The sequence below is a fragment of the Natator depressus genome, chromosome 4 (assembly GCF_965152275.1).
Source record: "Natator depressus isolate rNatDep1 chromosome 4, rNatDep2.hap1, whole genome shotgun sequence".
In the NCBI taxonomy this organism is placed as follows: domain Eukaryota; kingdom Metazoa; phylum Chordata; order Testudines; family Cheloniidae; genus Natator; species Natator depressus.
The window spans coordinates 44,531,487-44,558,320 of record NC_134237.1 but is presented as its reverse complement, the minus strand read 5'-3'; the positions used below and the strand labels follow the sequence as shown (position 1 = coordinate 44,558,320).

Genomic DNA, 26,834 nt, shown 5'->3' with positions numbered 1-26,834 from the left:
CGAGGCACGGCGGTTAAGCAGCTGGGTGTGTCTGAGTCTTATTCGTGGGTTTGGCGCGATCTTGTGAGGGTGACGTATCCTGCCGGTGACCAATCGGAGCGAGCAGAGGAGGTGGCAGAATGTGCCTCGCCCCCTCGCTCTTCCCTCATGTCCGTATTGGGCGGAGCCGGCGCTGGCCTGGTAGTGATGGCGGACGATGGGGATGGGAAACTAAGAACTGAGGATAACAGCGGTGGCGGCCTGGGGGGCGGGGGCGTAGAGGAGCCGCCCGCGGCGGCGGCGGGAGGCTGGGCTGTGGGCGGTGAGATGCTGCTGAACGTGGGGCTGTTGGCGTTGGTGCTGCTGGCGGCCTATCGGCTCTACCTGCGCTGGGGGAAGCGGAGCGGCCCGGGGGGCGCGGCCCAGCAGAGCCAGGCCGCCTCCCTGCCCCGCATGAAGCGGCGGGACTTCACGCTGGAGCAGCTGCACGAGTACGACGGGGCCCGGACCCCTCGCATCCTGCTGGCCGTCAACGGCAAAGTCTTCGACGTGACCAAAGGCAGCAAGTTCTACGGGCCTGGTGAGGAGCCGGCGGGGGCTGCGGGCGCGGCTTCGCCGCTCCGGGTTCCCCCCTCCCCTCCAGCTGCTCTTCGGCTGGGGTGGGATCGTGCCCCTCACCCAAGCGCAGCACTACCCCCCGCCCCCTCAGGCGGGGGAGCCCCGGCTCTGTCCAAATCCCCTTCCCGGCGGGGAGCAAGCGCTCCGTGTGCTTCCCCTCCGCTGTCTCGGTCTGTCAGGTTGCTCGTTGTGAGGCTGGTGTGGAAATGGGAGGGCTGGCAGGGCGTGCGCGTATCCATGCGGCTGCGAGGGGTCAAAACTGCAAGCTGCCCCCCATGCTGCTTATCTCAGCCAGCTGCCCACCCGTGGGTTGCGTGCTTTAAAATAACCCAGTGCTGTTTTGGGACGCCTACATGTGAAAGGTTCTTGCAGACCCTGCTTTCTCCCCTTTCCTGGCCTTGCAGCTACAGCCCTTGCTGTTAATACTCTTGCTCACTAAACTCTGACTGAAATGTAAAGGGCTATCTGGTTAGAAGTCCAGTGGCACCTTAAAGACTAACAGATTTATTTGGGCATAAGCTTTCGGCAAAACCCACTTCATATGCATGGAGTGAAAATTATAGATGCAGGCATTATTATACTGACACACGAAGAGAAGGGAGTTACCTCACAAGTGGAGAACCAGTGTTGACAGGGCTAATTTGATCAGGGTGGATGTAGTTCACTCGCAATAATTGATGAGGAGGTGTCAATTCCAGGAGAGGGAAGGTTGCTTTTGTAGTGAGCCAGCCACTCCCAGTCCCTATTCAAGCCCAAATTAATGGTGTTAAATTTGCAAATGAATTTTAGTTCTGCTGTTTCTCTTTGAAGTCTGTTTCTGAAGTTTTTTTGTTTAAGTGTGGCTACTTTTAAATCTTTTAAACTTTTAAAATGTCCAGGAAGATTGAAGTGTTCTCCTACTGGCTTTTGTACGTTACCATTCCTGATGTCCGATTTGTGTTCATTTATTCTTTTATGTAGAGGTTTGTTACCCATGAAAGCTTATGCCCAAATAAATCCCTTAGTTTTTAAGGTGCCACTGGACTCCTTGTTGTTTTTGTGGATACAGACTAACACGGTTACCCCCGATACTGTGAAATACTTGAAATTCTGAGTGGAACTGGGACTAACCATCTCTGTTCATGTTTACCTTCGTGTAGGTGTGTAGTACTTCGTTTCTCAATCTGTCCTAGTGGAAGGTGGGTCAAAGTGAAAATTGATGGTGTGTTATTGACTTCATTTTAGCTTTAATGGCTTGAAAACACATGGAAGATTTGCTTGCTTATTTAATGGTGCAAGTGACCACCTCTGTTCTTTACGCTACAAATTTTAACCTCAGGATAATTGGCTTGTAAGAGAGTTCAGGTATCAGCACTACTTGCGTAGCGTTTAAAAGTTTAAACTTCTCTCTTGGGGCAGAGATTGCTTGAAAGGTTTACTTCTCAGGAGCAAAAAACTTACGAAATTAAATGTAGAGGTGTAGCCGTGTCAGTCCCAGGATATTAGAGACCCAAGGTGGGTGAAGTAATATCTTTTATTGGAACAGCTTTTGTTGGTGAATGAGACATGCTTTAGAGCACACAGAGCTTTTCTTCAGGTCTGGAAATCAGGTTTCAGAGTAGCAGCCATGTTAGTCTGTATACGCAAAAAGAAAAGGCGTACTTATGGCACCTTAGAGACTAACAAATTTATTTGAGCATAAGCTTTTGTGAGTTACAGCTCACTTCATCAGATGCATGCAGTGGAAAATACAGTGGGGAGTTTTTATATACACAGAGAACATGAAACAATAGGTGTTACCACACACACTGTAACCAGAGTGATCAGGTAAGGTGAGCTATTAACAGCAGGAGAGAAAAACCTTCTGTAGTGATGATCAAGGTAGGCCATTTCCAGCAGTTGACAAGAACGTGTGAGGAACAGTGGGGGGAATAAACATGGGGAAATGATACTCTGAGCCTGACAGCTAAATGCAAGGTGGAACAGGTTGTTTAGCATAACTACTTAGCACATATTCTAGGGACCATTCAGGGTATACTGGCCTGTTAACACCTCTGCATGACAAAAAGAGGGGATTAGTGGGTTACAGATTGTTGTAATAAGCCCTAAATCCAATGTCTCTAGTCAGTCCATGATTTTCATGTCTAGCAGAGGTAGGAATTTAAGCTCCCAGGCTCATTTTTTGAAAGTGTTCTGTAGATTTCCTTTGAGGATGAGGAGTGAGCACTTTGTGAAAAGTATTCACCCACAGGTGATAGAGCGATTTTAATCTTTTATCGTTTTCTTGTGGGTGTTCACTTGAAAGTATAGCGATTGTTTGTTTTTTCACCCACATAGTTGTTTTGGTGGCATTTTTACACTGGATGATGTATATCATGTGTTGTGATAGGCAAATGTAGGATCCATGGATCTTGAAAGGTGTGTTTGGGGGTGGAGTGGGTTAGATCATTGTAGGTTTTGCATCTGTTATTCTGGAAGGGTCTGATGCTGCTTTGAGTTGGTGTGTCCTGGTCTCTGGGGAGCTTGACGCTGAGGTTGGGGGGTGGTGTGAAGGCCAGAAGAGGGTTCAGGAACAGTTTCTTTCAGGATGGGGTCCTCCTTGAGTACGAGCTGTAGTTGATGATACACCTATGGGGTAGTAGGTGACAATGAGGGGCCACTCTACCTTGAATGCTTGTTTCTCTTTCCAGCAAAAGATATTACCTCACCCACCTTGTGTCTCTAAGGGCTAGTCTACACAGGCAACACTAAAGCGCTGCCACGGCAGCACTTTAACATGGCTTGTGACCTCTTGGCTTGAGAGGTCTCCCAGCGCTCTAAAAAACCCACCTCCACGAGAGGCACGGCTACCGGCGCTGAAACTTGCTGCGTTCGGGGAGTGTTTTTTCACCCCACTGAGCAAGAAAGTTGCAACATTGTAAATTGCCAGTGTAGACAACCCTAAAGTTAGTGTTGAATTTCTATATTTACATTGAAGCTTGTTTATAATAAACACATCCTGTGCTTCCATACCATTTTTTGCCAGTGAGGTGGGTAACTTCAGCATAGTTTGAATTGCCTTGTGTACAATGTTAAAGGAATGTATAGTTGTAATCAATCAAAAAAATCATCGGTAAACAATGGTATGTTGGAAAAGCTGGGCCAACATAGCACCTTGAGAATTTTTTAAAGTAGGTATGACTCTTTCTTTCTCTGTATGAAGAGATGAGAGAGGCCCATTTTCTTCAAAGGGGACAATGTCAAGTTAAACAATGTGTATTTATTTTAAAAAAATAAACAAACCTTGTTACCTCTTTTACTACTAATCTGATAAACCCATTTTATAAATCTAATATTCCTTTTCAGCATTCCCAGTGTCTACTCTTGAATTTGAGACCAAATAACGAAACTAAACTAGTCAACTTCACTTTCTTGTTCTTATCCGCTAATAGTAATATAAAGTCTGTGCTGCAAATACTGCTGTATAGTGTATAAATCCAAACCTCTTTAATATACTTCAAATGTCCTCAAATTCTGGGCCTATACTACGTGATCATATCCTCTGTCTAATGGGCAGTAAATAAAATGAAGACATCTTAGTACAATATGTCATAGATATATGAATTTTCTTTGTTCTGTTTTTATCCCAGCTTAATAGTTTTATTTTTGTGTATTTCTTTGGTTTTTTTTTTAAACTGACAGCATGGGCATTTAAATATAGTGGATATGTGCGTAGAATCTACATGCTGAAACGTTAGGAAGTGTTCTGTAATCAAAATAACTGCATGTAGTAGTTTAAAAATAATCTTCCATGTTCCTAACTTTTCAGCATCTAGATTCTACGCACATAAGTAATACGATTAGTCCATGCCATAAATCTCTATTAATAATGTGGGGGGGGGAAATAAAATGCTATCTTTCTTGGAAATTGGACTGTTCTTTGACCCTGTCAGCAACCACTGTCTCTGAATTAATACTGATAGTGGATTAATTCCTACTGTAGATGGACCAAACCATTTTTTAGCACTGTTACCGAAATCTATCTGTCTCTAATGGTGCTGAACACACTTTTGTCCGTCATAGTAGTTGTCAGACCCCTAATGGCATTGGTTCAGGGAGAGAGGACTGGCAACAGTAGGAGTCCAGTTTCAAACTAGAGGTAAGTTAAAGGGTGTCAAACTATCTGTTTTTTACATTAAATATAAAATGTCCACTTATGAACAAGTTTATCAAAACAGTCTCTTGTACTGAATAAGTTGAGAGCATAAGCATAGATCAAAAGGTGACCTAACTACTGGTGAAAATGATTTGAAGGTTACAGGAATGGATTTTAGATAGCTAATTCACATGGTCAGCATTCTTTGGTGAACAGACTTTGTTCCAATTATATGTGCAGAAGTAATGAACACTAAATTTGTTATTAAATTTATTTTGATAGGGTACCCTGTTTAGATAGCATGCAAGTTTCAGATTGTGCTACTGATAAACAAAATGATAATTCATTACAGTCAGCTAAAATACTACATACCTTGAGGGTGAATAAATCAATTTTACCATAGTTGTGAAACAGGTTTAATTGTTGCTGGGGCAGTGTATTTTTCCTGTGCTTAAACAATAATTCACTTAGATGGGAGCTCCTAATGATATTTCAGAAGGGGCAGAGGGTGAAAGCTTGGTGATGTACTTTTATTTTAATGCTCAGTCAAATCAGTACACTTGAAGTGAGTTGACTGGCTTCTCTAGCATTTGTTTTGTTAGGTCTGGGGTGGTGCTTCTGTGAATAATAAAAAAGGAGTCATGCTTCACCTGAATTTTCATCTTAATGCTATGGAAAGACAGTAAATTTGTAACAATTAAGGTCACACCTTTGGTTTATCTCAGTTAAGGTTGTAACTGTCTTTCTCTAAAGATACCGTATTGACTGGGTTCCTGCTCTTGGGTATTGTGCTTCTAGTTAGAGACAAGCTGGAACTTCTTCACTCTCAGGGCAGGTCTATGCTATAGCCGGGATTGACACTCGGAGATTGATCCACCTGCAGTCGATTTAGCGGTCTAGTGAAGACCCGCCAAATGGACAGCAGATCGCTCTCCAGTTGACCCCTTAACCCCTGATGAGAAGAATAAGATAAGTCTCCCGATGACCCCCCGCAGTGTAGACCCTGTGGTAACTTGACCTAAGGTACGTCGACTCCAGCTACATTATTCACGTAGCTGAAGTTGCATAGCGTAGGTCGACTTACTGCGGTAGTGTAGACATAGCTTCAGGCTCATTGAATAAGTGTGTCTTGAGCACAGATATTCTGCCTGTTTCATTTCACTGTAATTCTTTTGTGACTCTTACTGGCAAAGTTTTTCCTTTGTTGATACTGCACCATTTTGGTCAGTTCTAGCTCTCTGCTGGATTTATGAACTTAGGTTTTGTTTAGGGTGGTACTGTATCTTCTGACTAATTTTGTCCTGTTCCAGTTCATGCCTGAGCACTTTGAACCATGTCCTGGTAGTGGTGGTCTAAATTAAAGCCACTTGATTTCAGAAGTGAGCTTCAAGCCACTGACCTTTATCTTTAGGCTGGAGTTTCTGCTTTTCCTCAGCTTAGGTGCTTCGAGATTGCTTTTAGGATGATACCCCTGCATGGATAAGCATTGAAGCAACTCCTACCTACTGTTTCCTTCAAATGTGTTGATTCTCTGTTGAATCATGCCGAGTACTGTTTTGCCTCTGGTGACGTACAGATTGTCAGAATGCCTTGTCTTGCTCCTATTTTTTCCTTAGATTTGACTGAAAAGACTTTAGAAGTTGATCTGGGGTATCTCCCAGTTCTGGAAATATTACCTGAAACTCTGTGATTGGAAGCAGATTGTTGTTGAGACCTCTAAGTGAGATGGCTCAGAATACTTCAGAAACACCTGGCTCTAAGTAGATTTCAGGGCCCCGAATCTAGAGAAGTTATGGTCTTGTTTGTATGCCTACTGGATGAAAGGTTCAACTCAAAGTGCAGAGACTCCCAGTAAAACCAAAGTTTGGTACATGCTGATTTCTCTCTCTCCCCCCCCTCTTCCAACCCCAATGAAAGAAGTCTTGAGGCTATAGTGTTTTGAGCAAGTGATATCAGTGCAGACCTGCACCATTGAGCCATTTACCATCAACCCTATGTTGAGATATTGACTTATTGTCCTTCAGTGCAGAAGGCATCTGTGGTGAATTGGCACACGGTTGCCCTGCAGAACTTAAGTATTTGTATACTGCACGCTTAATGTTGATTAACATGGCTGTCTCTCAAGATGGTACAGTTGCATTTAGAATCATAGGACTGGAAGGGACCTTGAGAGGTCATCTAGTCCAGTCCCCTGCGTCATGGCAGGACCAAGTATTATCTAGACCATCCCTGACAGGTATTTGTCTAATCAGCTCTTAAAAATCTCCAATGATGCAGATTCTACAACCTCCCTAGGCAATTTATTCCAGTGCTTAACTACCCTGACAGGAAGTTTTTCCTGATGTCCAGCCTAAAGACCATTAGTGCAATTTAAGCCCATTGCTGCTTGTCCTATCACCAGGGGTTAAGGAGAACAGTTTTTCTCCCTCCTCCTTGTAACAACCTTTTATATACTTGGAAACTGTTATGTCCCCTCTGTCTTCTCTTTTCCAGACTAAACAAAACCAATTTTTTTCATTCTTCTCTCACAGATCATGTTTTCTAAACCTTTAATCATTTTTGTTGCTCTTCTCTGGACTTTCTCCAATTCATAGAATCATAGAATATCAGGGTTGGAAGGGACCTCAGGAGGTCATCTAGTCCAACCCCCTGCTCAAAGCAGGACCAATCCCCAACTAAATCATCTTTCCTGAAATGTCCATCTTTCCTGAAATGTGGCGCCCAGAACTGAACACACTACTCCAAGTGAGGCCTGAGTAGAGCAGGTTGCAATATTCCTGCTAATACATCCCAAAATGATGTTTGCTTTTTCACAGCAGTGATAAACTGTTGACTCATAATTAGCTTGTGACCCACTATGATCCCGATCCCTTTCTGCAGTACTCCTTCCTAGGCAGTCATTTCTCGTTTTGTATGTGTGCAACTGATTGTTCCTTCCTAAGTGGAGTACTTTGCATTTGTCCTTATTGAATTTTATCCCATTGATTTCAGACCGTATCTCCAGTTTGTCCAGATCACTTTGAATTTTAATCCTATCCTCCAAAGCACTTGCAACCCCTCCCAGCTTGGTATCATCTGCAAACTTTATAAGTATGTACTCTATGCCACTATCTAAATCATTGATGATGATATTGAACAGAACCGGACTGCAAACGGATCCCTGCAGGACCACCCACTTGATATTCCCTTCCAGCTTGACTGTAAACCACTAATAACTACTCTCTGAGAATGGTTTTCCAACCACTTATGCACCACCTTTTAATAGCTCCATCTAGGTTGTATTTCCCTAGTTTGTTTATGAGGAGGTCATGCAAGACAGTATCAAAAGCCTTATTGAAGTCTAGATAGACTACATCTACCACTCCCCCCTCCCCCCACAAGGCTTGTTAACCTGACAAAGCTATTAGGTTGGTTTGATACAAATTGTTCTTGACAAATCCATTCTGACTGTTGTTTCACTTTATTATCTTCTAGGTGTCTGCAAATTGATTGCTTAAATATTTGCTCCATTATCTTTCCAGGTACTGAAGTTAAGCTGACTGGTTTGTGCTTCCCCGGGTTGTCCTTATTTCCCTTTCTGTAGGTGGGCACTATATTTGCCCTTTTCCAATCCTCTGGAATCTTACCTGTCTTCCATGACTTTTTGAAGATCTGGCTAATGGCTCAGATATCGCCTCAGTCAGCTCCTTGAGTATTCTAGGGTGTATTTCGTCAGATCCATGGTGACTTGAAGACACGTAACTTGTCTAAGTAATTTTTTAACTTGTTCTTTCCCTATGTTAGTTTCTGATCCTACCTCATTTTCCCTGGCATTCACTATGTTAGATGCTCAATTGCTACTAACCTTTTTGGTGAAAACTAAAACAAAAAAGTGTCTGAGATCAAGACAGGCCTTATTGCTATATAGTTTTAGTACAAAGATGTTCCCTGAAGTGGGAGTGTCAGTGCTGAGAGCTTTCAGCCTCGTAACTTGTCCCTTGAAACCTTCAGGTTTGAGCAAGTAATATATTTAGCACATCTATTTAATTTTTCATCAATAGGTCTGTGATTACGTTCCCAATATGGGTAAGCATTATCACGTTTTTGGCATATGGGGTAACAGAGGTGAGAAGTAATTTGCCCAATCATGCAGCTCTGCCACTAACTTGCTGTCAATAAAACCCAAGTCACCTGACTCCCACTGCTGTTGGTACCTTGCAGATGTGGCTCTGGTGCAAAAAAAAACAAACACTGAATCAATGTTTTATCACTATAGCATTAGCACAGATTTCACCAAGGCACTCATCCACTGGTGCAAGACAGTGCAGCATTTTTGTCCTGCACATCCAAGTCTCGAAGCTGTCTGTACAGGAGACTTCTGACACTTGCACTGTTTACGTAGCATTTATTCTAAATAAAACTTGTGTGCAGAATTCTGCGTCCATGCGGGGGCGCAGAATTCATATGGCCTGCATATTTCTCTGCCCCCTGCACAGAAAAACGCAAAAGAAATCTGCCGGGGGGACATGTCTCTCTTCCCCTGGAGCAGCTTCAGAGATGTAAATCACTACTGGTGGAGAGGGGCTGGGCGTGTGTGCCTGCGGGGGAGACATTTATCATGGTTGGGGTGTGGGGCTGGCCAACAAACGAGAGACACCTCTGTCCCTCTCTCTTGATACTGCGGCTCGAGGGGCGTGGAGGAAGGTAGGTCTTTTTTGTTGTGCAGGAGGAAGGCTCTGTCCCTGATGCAGAAAGGTAGCTGCCTGCCTGCCTAGTAAAATGGAACTTCTTGAGAATTGAAAAAACTCTTACTTAAATATTAGTATGATTTTACTGAAAATTATTTGTTTTTAAGTTAAAGAAAATAGCTTTTGTAAAAAGCCTCCACATTTTGTTAATGTTGCTGTTGATGGTTAATTGATCTCGTTCTCTGAGGCAGAAATGTAGCAACCTGTGTGCATAGTAACACTGCTATTTTATTGTTAGCTAACTGTTCCTATTCTCAGTCAGTTCCCCCAGGAGCATAAAAACCTGTAAAAGTTTTAAGGCCCCTACATTACCAGAGTGATGTAAAGCCTTATAAATGACAGTAAGGGAATCAGCTAGGAAGATCTATGTGCTTTCTCAGTTTTTTCCTGTGCCAAAGTGGCACAATGGGGTTAGATTTTAACTTACCCATTTAAAAAAAAAAAAGACTTTTGAGGGCAAATAAAACATTTACCAAGCGGTCAATAAAATGTTGGGAAAATAAGAACCAAACACTTCCCAAAGTACCCACGTAGGTCCAGGACAATGATTACCAAAACTGTATGACTTTCATGTGTGAAAGTCTGAGTAATTTAAAATGACATTCTACTTTTTTTTTCTTTCCTGTTTTGGTGTTCTGTAATGTAATTTAAATGAAAATCCAGGATTATAACTGGAATGCAGGGTATTTGTTACCAAGTATTTGTAACTTACTTTTAATGTGTTTTAGAAAATGCTGAATAGTTGTGACTTTTTCTGTATTGTAGTTTAAATAACTTACCAAAACAATTGAAACTGGTGTGATTCCATTGCATTATTCTGACAAAATGTGCAGACTTTTTTAAAAATTGTGCAGAATTTTTAATTTTTTGGCTTAGAATTGCCCTCAGGAGTAAAAGCTTTGCCCTGTTATCAGATATTCCAAGATGGAGTTGTAAGCATCATTTTTGCAAGTTTCAGGCTGACCCAGGCCTGAAGACATTAAAATGAAACTTGATGTTTAGCATTGTTGGTTTTTATGGCTTTTATTCCATTCAAGGTGCCTAACCACACAAGCTTGGGAGGTACCCTGCTTTTCAGGGATATGTATTTTACTACTCAGATCTACAGAGTCAGTGAGGATGGTATTGTATTTCTGACTATGTACTGTGTTGTACAGTGAGGTGGAAACAGGATCAGAATTTGAAGACTCAACCCTCTAACGTCTGGTGGAATGACCAGACTCTGGGGTTGGTATGAAGCTATCAATTGGAACTTGCTCCAATCTGTGACTGAAATCTGTGTAACATAAAATTTCCTTGTCTACCAACTTGTTCTAATTTTAATGTTAGTCAAACAGTTACAGCTTACAGTGGTAACATAAGCTTCCTGTTGGCAAACACAGCATCCCATTTGACCTCTTGCAACAAACTGCTACTGTCCACTGTCATTCTGCGCATACTGACTAATTTTAATTTCGGTTTCTGTTGCCAGCTCAAATTAGGACTTCAGTCTACTGTCAGTGTCAGAGTTTGAGGGGACAAACCATTAAGGTACAAGACTTAAGATTTCAGGAAATTGAATTAATTGCATACATGGGTAGTGTACAAAGTGGTAGTGTTATCTTTTGAATAAGGTGAAGTACCCCAACAACTGCATTTCCATAAACTTTTTTAAATATGCCAACTTAAATAATTAGTGTCAGGAAATTCTAAGACTGACACTAGTGTCTTCTCTGGTAAGTTACAAAATGAAGTTGTGAATACAAATTGGTATCTTAGAATTTGTGGTCAGTCACATTCAAGAAAAAATAAAAAACAAAAACAAGGTTGGAATTTTGCATCACATCTTTTTTTTTTTTTAACTACTACTTTATTGGAGTAGAAAAACATCCATTGCCAGAAACAGAATGCTTCCAAGTAAAGACTTAAATTTAAGTGAGGCAACTTCTTTTGTGTAGCATCTTTCATATAAACTGTATCTGAAAATACTTTGTTAATTTCTCTCACCAGTGCAAGTAGGCCGGTACGCTGTACCAGCAAGCTATAGCCGGTACAGCGTACCGCACAGCAGCAGCCCTGCCGGAGGAGAGGGCTGGGGGGCAGGGCTGAGGGTTCTGCTCCTCTCCCTGCTGGGAGTGGCAACAGGGAAAGGAGCAGAATGCCAGCAGCTCCTCTGGCGGCTGTACCACTCCCAGCCTCGTTCCCCCCCCCAGCCCCGTCTCTGGCAGGGCTGCTGCTGTATTATGAGGAAGAATGGAGGCACAGCTCTGTGCCTGGAAGCGCAGGAGGTGGGCTGGGAGTTCTGCTCCTTTTCCCGCTGTCCCTCCCACAGGAAAAGGAGCAGAACCCCCAGCCCCACCCCCTGCCTTTCCATGAAGCTGCATCTCCATCTATGTACCACAGCAGCAGCCCTGCCAGAGGAAAGGGTTAGGGGGCGGGATTGTGGGTTCTGCTCTTTTCCCTGCTGGGAGGGGTAGCATAGAAAGGAGAAGAACGCTGGCAGCTCTTCTGGTGGTTGTACCGCTGGCCCCTAGCTTCGCCTCCTCAGCCCAGTCTCTGGCACAGCAGGAGGAGGACAGAGTCCCATCCGCCCCAGCTAACATGGGATGGATGGGGGAGGGAACGGGGAAAGCATGGGGGCTCTGGGCTGGGTGGTGAGGAGTCACATGGAGGGTCATGTGGGCAGGTGATGTACAGGTGGGCAGGTGATGTAGCTGGTGGTCCCCCCATACCTGTAAGACATGGATTTTACGTGCACCACTGAATTTTCTTCTCCTTACCTATGCCTGTTAACTTGTCTTGCCTGCTAGCTTAAGTTTTCATTTGATGCCGGAACTGAACTTGGCAGATGTAGGAAACCAGTTCCTGACAATAGGCATGTCAGAGAAAGTAGTATTCATGCTGAATGTGAAGGGGACAGGCTAGTTCTCAAACTCCCTCAATTTGTTTGGGAATAGAGAGAGATTGATGAAAGCTCATGAATTTTTGTTTTTGTTACATTTATATATGTATAGCTGGGATTGGAAAACATAATCCCAACTATACATATGAAATGATGAGGTCTAAATTAGCCATTACCGCTCAAGAAAGAGATCTTGGAGTCATTATGGATAGTTCACTAAAAACATCCACTCGGTGTGTAGCGGCAGTCAAAAAAGCTAACAGAATGTTGGACTCATTAAGAAAGGGATACATAATAAGATGGAAGATATCATATTGCCTTTATATAAATCCATGGTATGCCCACATCTTGAATACTGTGTGTCGATCTGGTCGCCCCATCTCAAAAAGATATATTGGAAAAAGTTCAGAAAAGGGCAACAAAAATGATTAGGGGTATGGAATAGCTTCCATATGAGGAGAGAGTAATCAGACTGGGACTTTTCAGCTTGAAAAAGAGATCGGCAATCTTTGGCACGCGGCCAGTCAGGGAAATCTGCTGGTGGGCCGGGACGGTTTGTTTACCTGCAGCGTCCGCAGGTTTAGCCAATCGCAGCTCCCACTGGCCGTGGTTTGCTGTTCCAGGCCAATGGGGGCTGCGGGAAGCGGCGTGGGCCGAGGGATGTGGTGGCCGCCACTTCGCGGAGCCCTCGTTGGCCTGGAACGGCGAACAGCGGCCGGTGGGAACTGTGATTGGCTGAACCCGCGGATGCTGCAGTTAAACAAACCGTCCCGGCCCACCAGCGGATTTCCCTGATGGGCCAGGTGCCAAAGGCTGCTGATCCCTGTGATAGAGGTCTATTAAAATCATGACTGGTATGGAGAAAGTGAATAAGGAAGTGTTCTTTACTCTTTCTCATAACACAAGAACGAGGGGTCACCAAATGAAAGTAATAGGCAGCAGGTGTAAAACAAAAGGAAGCATTTTTTTTCACACGATGCACAGGCAGCCCGTGGAACTCCTTGCCAGAGGATATTGTGAAGGCCAAGACTATAACAGGGTTCAAAAAAGAATTAGATAAGTTCATGGAGGAAAGGTCCATCAATGGCTATTAACCAGGATGGGCAGGGATGGTGTTCCTAACCTCTGTTTGCCAGAAGCTGGGAATGGGTGACAGGATGGATCACTTGATGATGACCTGTTCTGTTAATTCCCTCTGGGGCACCTGGCACTGGCCACTGTCAGAAGACAGGATACTGGGCTAAATGGACCTTTGGTCTGACCCAGTATGGCTGTTCTTATGTAAATTTATTTAAAACGGTGATTTTTTTTTTTTAAACTGGATTCCAAAATGAATGTGGGTGAGGTAATCACACTTTTTAGGTGGTAGAGGGCAGGCAGGAGCATTTGGCACATGCTGCAGCTTAAATAAATGGGATTAGAGAAAGTCATAGAAGTTCAAACACTCAAGGTGAAGAGATTTCAATATAGGGAGACAAGATGCATAGCTATTTATGGCCATATAAATACTCCATGGGGGAAAAAAAATGTAAGGAAACATCAACTTAATCACACTTATCAGAAAATGTTACCTACAAATGTAACCAAATGCGTTGACTGGCAACTAAGCTATTAGGAGAAAGGAAGAAAGTAGGGCTGTTTAATTGCGATTAATCGCAGTTTTAATCATGCTGTTAAACGATAATAGAATACCAATTGAAATTTATTAAATGGTTTTCTACATTTTCAAATATATTCCAATTACAACACAGAATACAAAGTGTACACTGTTCACTTTATATTTTTCTTACAAAAATTTGCACTGTAAAAATAAGCAAAAGAAATCACCTCATATGAGTATTGTAGAGCAGTCTCTTTATTGTGAAAGTGCAACTTACAAATGTAGATTTTTTTTTGTTTGTTTGTTACATAACTGCACTAAAAAACAAAACAATTAAAACTTTAGAGCCTAAGAAATCCACTCAGTCTATCTGCGGTGGTAAACTTGAAAACAGAAATTGGCTCTGTTTTTAAAGTCCCATCTCAACAAGAGTTTGTCTAATATGAAGCTTGTCCCCAAAAATCTTTTATAGTCACTATATGAGAAAGTTTAGGTGGAAAACTTTTTTAGGGTCTTAAGAGGGATCCTCAAATTCTGGCTTGGAATAGAAAGCAAATTACAACCTTAATAGAGGAAACTCTAGTATGACAGTCAAATCCATTTTATTTGGCAATTGCTCGTTTGCTCCCTCACTATAACCCTATATTATCATTTCTTGATTAAAAGAAATATAACGTGTCCTACAGGTAGTAGTGATGCTGTAGCCTATTCTTCCTTCTGACCTGTCAGCATTTCATTAAGGAATTCCATCCATTCAAATTTCTTAAACTCAGTCCTAGATCAGGCTATTTCAGGTGGCTGTATACAATGTCTAAATGCCAAGAGTATTTTCAATCTGGAATTTTTGGCTACCAATGCTTTAGCTAAACAAAGCTTAACAGAAAAATGGAAGAATGTATATTGTGATTAAAATTTAACAGAACTTGTATCTTCTTCCTTGATGGTTGGTAACAGCACTTCAGCAATTGCAGATATGGACACTTATACCTGAGCTGTACCACTTCCTGTATTGCTAGTTGGAACAATCCAGGGTTACGCTTAAAGCGTTGGTCCACATTAGTGGTCTGGGAGCGGTAGTCTAGTGCATTGTTACATTAGGTCAATGGCGTAGGACCTATTTGTAACCCTTGATGGCCTGTCGTGACCTAGAGACCTTAGGTCTGCCTCCCTTCTGCCCCCACAGGGGGTCCACAAGAGGGGGGCTTGGAGCTAGGATTCTAGACACCCCAGCCAGATGTGAACAACTTGCGGGAGTGGTGGTGAGCCAAGACACCACCCACAAAACACAGCCTCCCCACTGAGCCCATGTGGGCAGAGGGTAAGGGGTGGAATGAATTTGAGGGTCTAGCCATGATGTGAGGAGATTGGGGGCGTGGCAGTATAGTGAGGAAGGAGTTGTTGGGGGAGGGACCTGGGGAAGGAATTTGAGTGAGAGCATTGTGGGGGTGTCTGGAGAGTGAGGGGGCATGTAACCAAAAATTATAACTCAAAGGGGGCAGGGGGGCTAGGCTCAAAAAGTTTGAAAACCGCTCAGCGTGCAGACAGCGGGTAGCTAGGTGCTGTGTGAGGCAGAGGGTGCTGCAGGTAATGGGGTAGCGAGGGGCCGTGTGCGGATAGCTCAGGGTGCAGGGAGAGAGGTAGCTAGGGGCTGTGTGACGGGAGGGACCCCCCCATGGTTGCTGCTCCCCTGAGTGCTCTGCTGGCCCTGGAGCTAGGTTCCCCCACCTGGGTGGCAGCTGCATGAGCAGTCAAAGGGGGCTGGAAGCTGGGCACCAGCAGCAGCCCTGGGCACCAGCAGCAGGGGAAATACCGCATCTGCCTGCTCTATGGCACCAGCTAGAACAGGAGCTGCCCCACGCTTCCCGGCTCCAGCTTTCAGCCTCCAACTGGGCTGGTGGGTTATGGGAGAGAAGGAAGTGTGGGGGTGCATGTGGGGCTGCCCCACTCTGGGTAAGATGCTGCAGTTTGGGGGAGGAGGGCGTGCCCCCTGTACCCTGAACTCCACCCATGGGCTTGGGGCTTTAGCCCCACGGGGAGCACTGTGGCCACCTGGTTGGGAACCAGTGTTCTAGAACAAGCATATGTATATCTTCATTTGTATACCAGGTGATCAGCATATGTGGTGGCTTATAAAGCATGTTAAATGAGTTAAAAGACGTGCTTCTTGCCTTGAAGAGTTTATAATCTAAACTAAGTAGACAAATATACAGACGTTATGAAGGAGGGCAGGGGAGGGAGAAGAGGGTTCAATCATTTAATCTCCTCTCCAACACAAAAAGAGAAAAGATGTACAGCTGTTAAGTTGCTTGAAGACTTGTTCTGATGCCTACCTACCATAAGTGTATTTAAAAATGACTTTTTATGTTTTGCTGATTAGTCTATTTCTGTTTCATTTTTCTTTTGTAACTGTTCAGTCTTGAATAACATTCACATTTCAATGCTAATATTGCTAAAAAGGTAATTATTTCATTTTTTTTAGAACTTCATTTAATTTTCACATTTTTCTGAGTTAAAATAACTCAGCTTAACTGTTTTGTAATTGGGTATAATTATGTAAGGCTAAGCCCATTGCATACCATAAACTGTTGCTCTTTTTTGTTACTGTTATTCTAATAAACTAGTGCTTTAAAATATTTGACCATTTTTCACTTATTTAACAATATTTGACTAATTTACCAATTATTTTTGGACCAGTCAAATGCCCAGCATTGCTTCCTGTCTTGTCTGCCTTTCCATGTACAAGTTATTATACAGTTAACATTCACAAGAGGAAAAGACTAAAACTAGTTACAACTGTGGATTGTTCAATCCCGGCCAATCTTCCTTGGGTCATATTTTCAGTAAGCCCAAATATAAACAAAAATGTCATTGATTTTGAGTGCCCAGCCATGACCCTAGGATTCTGATTATTTTCAGAAGTGCTGAACACTCACAAATCCAAAATAAGTCCAAATGGAGCTATTGGTGCTCAGCCTTACTTATTTCAAGCTGGTTATCTAAAATTAATGAACACGTCTAAATATTTTGGCCTTCGTGTTCATAGTAAGGTAGGTGCCCCTTGCAAAATAGCCTACACCACTTGTGACCCTTTATCTTGTTTTGTTTCTTTAGAAATTAGGTTCTTGAGACTCTTAGCTATATTTGATTAGTTTTTTAGGAAATCTTAGTTTATGTGCTTTCGGTATAAAATAACTAGATCTGAATTTCTAGATGTCAGTCTGCCCATCTGGATTCTTATACTGAACTCTTCACCAGACGTCAAGCACGTTTTTGTACTCTTATATACCACATTACATTGCAAAGGACTCAAAAGAAGTATACAAACTTTTACTGAAATGATTGGTTTGTGACTGGTATATAACTTTCTCTGAGAGAGAGAGCTTGTTTTGAATGAATTCCATTTTGTACATAAATTCGTATTTTACAGGAAAGGATATTCAGGTTGTAATATGCTACTCTAGATGACTATAATCATCCACTTTGTATGTGTCAAGTTTCAGCACCCAATTTGAGGCGCAAGTCTTAATGAGAGTTCTTGGCTGTTGGAGCGTGCTCAGTGTTGTACCTCTTGTGTGCATGAGAAACACAACAGTGGTTAATCTGATTCAGTATTTTTGTGTGTAGACCAGGTCACAAATGTCTCTTTGTATACACTTTCTTTTTCATATCCTTCCCGATTTAGGATTACTGACTTGTACCTAAATAGAGCAGGGTTGTGAATAATATATTTTATTTAAGAGAAGCCTTTTCGGGCTTGGAGGAGGTGATGTGGAAATACACGTGCCCTTGCAATGTTGGCTTGATGTTACCCTCTCACAAACTAGGCCGTTATTTCAGTAAAATAGTACTGAAGATAAGTACATTCCATGAAATGTATTGGAAATAGCTAGGTATTGGAAATAGCTCCCTCAACATTTTTCTGTTCAATATGTCTACAGTGTGTCCAGTGGGACCTCTAGTTGCTTATAGCCCTATTGTGCAATGTTCAAACACTTACACCCTGCCCTGAATGATTTACAGACTAAATAGAAAGGACAGAGAAAGCATGGGAGAAAGGAAGGATTATCATCTCAGTTTTACAGATAGGGGAAATGAGGTACAGAGTAAATTTTATAAGGCTACATGGGAACGTGGTGGTGCAAGACTGACTTAACACAGACCATTCTGATCAAGCATCTTTCCCGTCCCTAAGTTGAATATACTTGCACCTTCCTGGATGACTCTTCTCTGTTAAGTATAAGGAAAATTGCTCCACAACCTCTTTAAAGTTGGAGTTTGAAAAAATATTTTAAAAATATAGATGGGTGGCAGCCTATTAAATCTTGTAACTGGATAATTGCCACAGAGGGGCTCAGCAAAAGCGAACAGTGTAATCCAGTATTTGATATAAAATATTGTTTACTCAGAAATTTACATTCAGTGGATCCTGGTGTAAAGAACCAGAATTAGAACGTTTTGCCTCTTACTCCAGAAGAAATTGGTGCCTCTTCAGTAGATGTTTCAGAATCACTTGGGCACACGGTGATAGAAGCCTTATTTCTAATGAGTTCACTTTCTGGAATGGTCAATGTACAGTACCTTCACCTGATCTTTCTTCAAGGAAGAGGGAATATGGTAAATTAACGCTGGCAACTTTAGGTCAGTTAGACTTGAAAGACAGCAATTTGAGTTCCCTTACAATGACTGAAGTCCTATTTCAAGGACTAGTGATTTAGACATGACCTTGCTAGTTGTAAAGAAACTCCTTTATACTTTCGTAATGAACATGTTAAGTCTCTGGCAGAACATTAATATTTGACCACTTTATTAAAAAAGAGGGAACTAGAAATTACAGGTCTTATTACTCATCTATAATCCTTACTTTTTGTTGTCAGCAAAACTGGATGTATGCATAATTCTTCACAGGTTGCAAAGCAAACAAATTCCAAGGGCCACCCTAAATACTTTGAGATAGATCATGAAAACATAATTTCAGTATCATGTAATCTACCAATATTCTAGTTTATTTTTAACAGAAAATTTTCTTTAAGTAATCGTAATCTAATTTCCTGTTTCAGTTAGCATGGTGGACTAGCAGAGAAGTTAATTCTCCTTAAGGAGGGCTTCAAACTGGAATAATATGCAGCAGGTTGAATATTACATTAAATGCAGCTTTCCAAAGAACCACACAACTTCCCAATTTATAGAAACAGCTATAAAGCTTGTAAAATCTTGGTAAGTTTTTACTCTAGACATATGGAGCAAAAGCCTTTTTGAGAAATTTTTGCTTAGACATATGTCAGTCCACACGTTCCCATTAGCAGACCTTGACTTTATATTGGAAGCCTAAGTTATTTAAGTAGGTAATGGCATTTATTGAAACATTCCGTATGGGAAAGGAACATTGTTTTAAGTGCTTTGGGAAAGAAAAATCTGAAATGAAATGCCATTCCATTCTGTAGGCTGTAGTTAGTAATTGCTTTTCCTAGAGAGTTATGACACCATATGGTATCAGGCAAGGAATGAAATTTGTGTAGTCTAGTGGCTTATGTTTTTCTAATTCAGAACTTCAAGGACTAGGTGATGTTATAAGTAGGTGTATTGGAGTACTGCAGAATGACTTCAGGAGCATCATCTTTGTTTAAAGAAATTGGTTTTGGTGCTACTGCTTCAGTGACTAGGGGCCTTCCTCCTATTGCTCTGGCCTTTTAAGTTACTATCAATCTTCATACTCCAAAGAGAGAGTCTGTAAATAGAGCTGAAATGATGGTGACTAATACTTAAAATGCTGCAATAGGCTAAATGCTATTAATAGATGATATATTGAGAGTTCTGCATACTTCTTGGATAGCCTGCAAAATATTAATCATTCAGTTTTTAGCCATTTCATTTGTTTCAGTGTTAAATCTAAACTGACTGTTGAAAATGGTGAAGGTGCATGTTGAATTGTTTTTTCCAGGGTACAATTAAAAAATTAAGACATGCATTCTGGAATATATTTGGAGTAATGTTTTATTTCACACTGAAATCTTTATTTTAAAACTACACTGTTTTCCTTTGTGCCATAAAACAAATAGATTTTTTTTTTCCATTCTGGCTTACTAAATGCTTGTACTGCTTTATGTGCACAGTTACAGACATAATTGCTTAGGCAAAGCTCCCTGAATACCCTCTGTGCTGAGATTCATAAGCTTCAGCCAATCAGTACATATAGAACTGGATACATAACAGGAGTTAATAGGCTATGTGACTTTAATAAAGAACTAGCTTTGCATGTAGAGTTTCATGATCACACTCCTCCATTCATATGCAACTTTTATCTTCTATTCGCCAATGTTCTAGTAGTGTGGGATTATAAACAATTCAAAGTGCATCTTTTAGGGTTTAGGTTAGTTACTTATTGCCATTTGCCTATTAGCACTTATTAGTTAAGATTAAATAAGGGCTGAACTAGTTGGGTCTCTCTCTAATCAGTCTTCGTATTCTATCAGAGTGCTCATACTTTCACAAAGAAGTGTGTTAGATGAAAGAGTACTGAATATCTGGTCCAAAAGGACTTGGTTTTTTAGCTACAAGATTGGTAGCTAACCATCTGTAGCATAAAAAATTGGGTGGTGGTCCCTGTTTCAAATACCTTGGTGCAGAAAGATTTCTTTGAGCTGGTATGTGGTAATGCTGTACCGGCATTTATCTGGCAGCATTACCAGTTTTTGAAGAATCTAAGGTTTCTTTTAATTTTAAGTTTCTTGCTGTTATGTTTGTGAAGAGAACCATGTGAATGTGAACTGATGTCACTGCTATGTCTTCAGATTGACAGAAATGAGATCTGACTGGTGTGAACAGCTCCATGATTTAAATGTGAATGTTTTATTGCTGATCTAGTTAACAGAAACATCCAGCAATTTTTGGGACTGTAGGCAGATATTGGGTAGAGTAGTTCCATCACATTTTCCCCCCCTCCACTCTTGGTGCTTGAGAAAGGGTATATATTTGTAACCATGTACAGTAAAAACTTTGTTGTTCAGCATGGTGGTGGTGGGAGCGGGGTTTGCTGGTTAATCAAATATTCCGGTTAACTGCAAATTATATTTTACCAATGGAATACCAATTTTCAAAGTATTAGAATAAAATGAATAAAGTATAAAATACAGTAGTACAACATACAGGTATTCACTAATCCAGGAGTAGTACTGCACTGCAGAGTGGTTGGTTTCTTGAAGCACTTAGGTGTAAACAGGTAAAGTTTTCTATACAGTAGGTTATTTTATGACACTACATATCCCTATGGGCAGCGCATAGCATACACCCATATCACTAAAAATATACTTAACGCTAAAACTACTGAACATAATTTAATCTCTTTGATTCAGAAGGCACTTCAGGATCTTACAGTGCCTCAGGGTCGTCATCATCAACATCAGTTATCATTGTAGATGTAGAACAGGGGTGGGCAAACTTTTTGGGCCGAGGGCCACATCTGGGTGAGGAAATTGTATGCAGGGCCGGGGAGTGGGTGCGGTGTGCAGGGACAGGCTCAGGGCAAGGGATTGGGGCAGAGGAGTGGTGCGGACTGCGGGAGGGAGCTCAGGGCAGGGAGTTGAGGTGCAGGCAGGGGGTTTAGGGTAGGGAGTTGGGGAGGGTGGGGTGCAGGAGGGGTTTGGGCTCCGGCCCAGTGCTGCTTACTTAAAGCAGCACCAGGATGGCAGCAGCACGCACCAAGGCCAGGGCAGGCTCCCTGCTTGCCTTCCCTGGCCCCATGCCATTCCGGGAAGTGGCTGGAACCATGTTCCTGTATGGCCCCTAAGGGGGTGGGGGCACAGGGCTCCATGTGCTGCCCTTACTGTGCCTCCAGTTACCTCCCCCAAAGCTCCCATGGGCCACGGTTCCCCGTTCCCGACCAATGGGAGCTGCGGGGGGCGGTGCCTGGAAGCAAGGCAATGCCCTCTGCACTGCACACACCCCCCCCCCCCCCCCGGGCTGCAGGGATGTGGTGCCACCTGCTTCTGAGAGTGGGGCGGGGCCAGTGGCACCATGGGGTCAATCCCCTGGATCTGGCCTGTAGTTTGCCTGCCTCTGATGTAGAAGGTGTAGGAGATGGGGCTGAATCTATAATAACCCTATGACACACCCTGGAAGCTGCTTGCTTTTTTTTTTTTTTAAATAAATCCCTGATATCAGTTTGCTTGCTTGTCTTCTGTCTCTTTTGCATAAAAGTAGAGTGTAGAATGTGCAACTGCATAACCTCCTGGGCAGTATACTAGTCTCGGTTACTAGATTGAATATTTGCATTGGGAGATATCAGAAATGCCGCTTAACAGAGCTTTCTGGTTGATAAAGTGCCAGATAACAGCTTTTACTGTATATTGTACAGTACTTGCTGATAACGTATTAGCAGGATCATAGATGCATGTTAGGAGCTCAGAACGAGCATAATGAGTGCAGATAGGAACCTCAGAAGGGGGGAGAAGCTGGCCATTCTGGTTTATACAACTTAAAAAATGTTTGTATTTTACATATGACAGTACACTATTAGATGAGATCTTTAGTATACCACATGGCTATACTATACAAAGTAATGTCACAGCATCCATGAAAAATAAATATATTGAATAACTTTTTACATTTTGGTTTGTAGTTTTTTTTGCTTTCTTCACATTAGAGAGTTGGTGCTTCAAACTGTAGTATGTAACTGTTTTTTAGTTTCTACATCTAACAATTCCCAAAGGTTACGTTAAGTGTGGTGGTGTGCTTGAGGAACTTGGCAACCTAACTTTAAACAATTTGCCATCAAAGTTTTTGTATAATTCTATTTTAATATGTAATCATGCAACATTTGGATTACTTCTCTATGTATGTAAAGGAAACGTATGGAATTTTTTTTGACATGAGGCATAAACAGAATTTTAAAGTGTAATGAATTAAGATAAATTCTGGAAAGCTATTTACCAACCTTAACAGGAAATCATATCCAGCAGAGAGTCTCACTTGCTTTCCATATAGTAACCCTCTATTTGATAAGTTTGAAGTTTCATTAGCACAGTTGTGTGTTTCCTTGGATCATCTAATGGACTAAGCGGTAATTACCTGCACTGCTATGCTACAGACTGATTCAACTGCATTCATGCAAGTGTGTCAACTAGCTTTCTGGAGGGAAAAGGTTATGTCCATGTTTGTTCTGGTCAAACTCCAGATTGGGTAACTGTTTGCCTGTCTAAAATTCCTCTTATGTTCAGTTGGATAAACTATTAAAAGTAGAGGCAAGATGTTTATGACTGTTAGTCTCCCCACCTATTTCAGAATAACAGACCAACTTGCCTGGTAATCTCCACAGAAATAATAAAAGGGTCAGGGGCAGGCAACTACAGTCTTCAAGCGTACTTATAAAAGCTAAGATTAAATTGGCAGTTAAACTTGTTACTCTTCTTTTTTTTTTTTTTTTTTTGAAAAGTAACTGGCATTGTTCTCAACTCAGTTTTAATCACAAACTTAGATTTGCTTTTAGAAATAAGGTCAGTAGATCAGCGTCCATGACTGGGAATAAACAGCTGTGAATGGAAAAAAAAAGTAAGACGCTATTGCAATGTTTGAAACCCAAGTGTGGCAGAATGGAGAATCTGAAAATAAAATGGACTTCCATCAAGTTTCATTACTCTGCCTGAGAAATAAAAAGTAAACAATACAAATGATAAAGTAAACTCTATTAGAAAACTAGTAAACTTTAATATAGGTAAGAATACTTGTTTAAAATAAACAGTTGTATGCCCCTTTAAACACTGATATGCTTTGACTTTGAGTCTGACTCCACTTTGCAGTAAGCTGGTTATTAGCCTTTTAGGACTAAATGGTTAACTGATTTACACCATCAACATTAGACATCTTGCAGTACAGACCTTCATTACAGAATAACTTGGAATCAGACCAGTGTAATTGCTTCATTTCATTGTGTTTAAGGTCAACTTTATAAGAATACTCTGAGTTTGATGGTTCATAACGCATTTCTTTAAAAGAATTGGGTGACATGGTTGGACCAATACCCTGGTTTTACAATAAAAAGCTGTTCTTCCACCCTTGGTACCACAGTTGAGTTCAATGACCTAACATCAGGGAACTTAAGTTGCAAGTCCATAATGGATTTCCATTTTAAGATATTGCCAGGACTTGAAGTAATAGGGCTGAGTCAAAGTTAAATGGTCTCTTTTGTACGTATGTAGTACTAGTAGAAAAGTTTTTCCTTTCTCATTCTGTTCTTCTCTGCCTTCACCCTCAGACTGCAGAAGCACTGGAAATGACTCTCTCACATAAGATGACGGTTTGACTTGTGATTTGGTCTTGTCAGATACCTGTGTAAAATACTTATTTTTTCCTGCCTTTGCTTTTCTTGTCAGCCTTCCCTGTCCATCTCATAGTGATGCCCAGTGTGGAGCTGCAGTGCCACTAAATGCTTCTCAACATTACAATACTGCTGTTCCCAACAATTCCTCCAGAAATATGGGATGACGTAAAGTCTTGTTTTCCCTGCTGTTTCTGCCACACGCATCCTACTCAAGTGTTGAGGTCAATCACTATAAATAAACTTTGAAAATATCAATTTTGTTTTCTATTTTCAGAGGGTCCATATGGAATATTTGCTGGCAGAGATGCCTCCAGGGGACTAGCAACTTTCTGTCTAGATAAAGATGCACTCAGAGATGAATATGATGACCTATCTGACTTAAATGCTGTACAAATGGAAAGTGTTAGAGAATGGGAAATGCAATTTAAAGGTAACTTTTTAAACTAGCAAAACATAATTGTTTACTTATACTACTGAATCTGTCAAAATGACAAATGGGTGGGGGCTTTTTAAAAGATGTTTCTTGCTCACTGTACAGAAGTTGTGGCAATATTTTTATCTTCTTGGAAAAGGAATTCTGACTTAGAGTTTTGGCTCTAGAAGGCATTTTAATAGTGGCCATGTATGTATTTTTAATTACTTTTGTTTTTATAAATAGCTAAATAGAAAATGTCATGTTTCAGACTTGATGTGTTAAAGAATTTCACTCCACTGACATAACAGCTCTCGGAGTGACTGACTAATAGAATATGGCACCTTAGTCATAAGATGTTCAGGGTAGATTCTATTTAATCTTTCTTGTTTGGGTGTAGTACTGATCTGTTTTGTCTTTAAGCTCCTGATGAAAATGCAACTTTTAAGTCAATTTTCAAACCACGCTAAAATTAACAGGGTTGCAAAGGGTTCAAGGATAGAACTTTCACCTAACCATTGATCAGTTGTGGGAAAGAGTGGTCAAAGAACGGACAAGTGGAAAATCCCTATAAAGATAGTTCAGGGTCTGATCTTGCTGTCAGTCAGTTTTTAAAATTCCTTTGACTGCAGTGATGTAGAATCAGAACCTTAGCATGAAAGGGAAAAAAAAACCCTGATATGTAATGCACAGTTACAGGAAAGATTTAGTGGAAATAGCTGAATTTGATTGTAATTGACACATATCTTTTCCAGAAAAATATGACTACGTAGGTAGACTCCTAAAACCAGGAGAAGAACCATCAGAATATACAGATGAGGAGGATATCAAGGATCACACTAAACAGGATTGAACTTTGCAAAAACCAAAGTCGGGGCCTTCAGAACTGAAACCTCTTATTCCCCCATCACAATGTCTTGCATCTTTGGGTACAGTTCATCTGCTGCAAAAAACATTCAACAGGTTTTGTACAAAGAAAATAACACACAATGAAGATTTGAATACTAGGCATCATTTGTGCTGCCAAATTTTTTGTTGCAGTTTATTTGTAATGTGTGGTAAGGCTTCATTTATGAAGAGGGGCTAGGGATGTAAAAGGTTTAAAAAAAAACCCTACTCCTTTTTATCAGTAAGATGAAGCCTTCACATAGTCCATACTTACAGGCTCTAAGTTTAAGAAAATGAAAGCCTTCAGTTTTGTTTCACATGTTTTCTCCTGCAGTAAAAATATTTACTCACGTACATCAATACTAAAGTCTGGGCCACTGAAACTGGTGTTAAAATGTGAATTTCCAAATTTGTTTTGTATGTGGGCACTAGTGGGCCTGGCAGAAAAACTTCAGTTTTCTTGAGAGACATCTTTGCAGATTTGAAGGACGTACCAGTGACCTCTGTCTCTCAAAAGGATCTGGCAAAACTAATTTCTTTACAACTATCAGCTGAAGCCTGCCTTTTACCCTTCCCCTAAATCAAATCAATATTAATTGTGCCTTATTTCACTTAAATAGACTTGAATTGTTTTAAGGGAAAGCCCCCACTATGTGGTTTCAAAGTCACAATAAGCACCATTGAGACTGAAGTTAGAATGTTCTGTTGACTTGCAAACCTTGATATCATTCTGTATATAGAATGGAAAAGGACTACTCAGTGTTACTGCCATATGTTAATATACATAAACTTAATTAGCATTGTGATGGCCAAATGCATTCCCTCATGCTTCTTTTTAAATAATTAAACCACCCCACCATGCTCCCCCACCCCCAGGAGCTGCCTAATTTTTGGGAGCCTAGCCTTCACAACGTTGTAGTGAGGGTGTGTGCATCTCTGGGTGGGTGTCTGACTGCAAGACTTGGGAGGGATTGTTTCTGCAGATACTGTAAATACAAGTACCATTTTAATAAAGCATGTACAATACCAAATGTGCTGTCAGATTTTATGTGTAAGCTATTAGTCACTACATTAGAATATAGGGGGGAAAAAAACCTAGGGCATTAAATATTTTTGCACTGCCATTGAATAAAACTATTATACCCTCATTTATGAGGAATCTTAAATAAGATTTATTCAGGTAAACTTTGATTTAAATAAATGTGTGAACTATAATGCATTATGGTTCAAGAATATAAACTAACTGACAACACTGAAGCATTCCAGAGAATTGGTATAATACCCACTAAGTTAACAAGATATG

The 26,834-nt window shown here is 41.2% G+C and overlaps 1 protein-coding gene across 1 annotated transcript; it reads left to right on the top strand.

The window, feature by feature from the left end:
• The first annotated feature begins 132 nt into the window (after nt 1-132).
• Nucleotides 133-26,566, top strand: PGRMC2 (progesterone receptor membrane component 2). The gene is made up of 3 exons (XM_074950847.1): nt 133-559; nt 24,506-24,661; nt 25,399-26,566. Exons 1-3 carry the CDS (start codon nt 148-150, stop codon nt 25,494-25,496), a joined length of 666 nt encoding a protein of 221 aa, XP_074806948.1. The 5' UTR covers nt 133-147; the 3' UTR covers nt 25,497-26,566.
• The last annotated feature ends 268 nt before the right edge of the window (nt 26,567-26,834 follow it).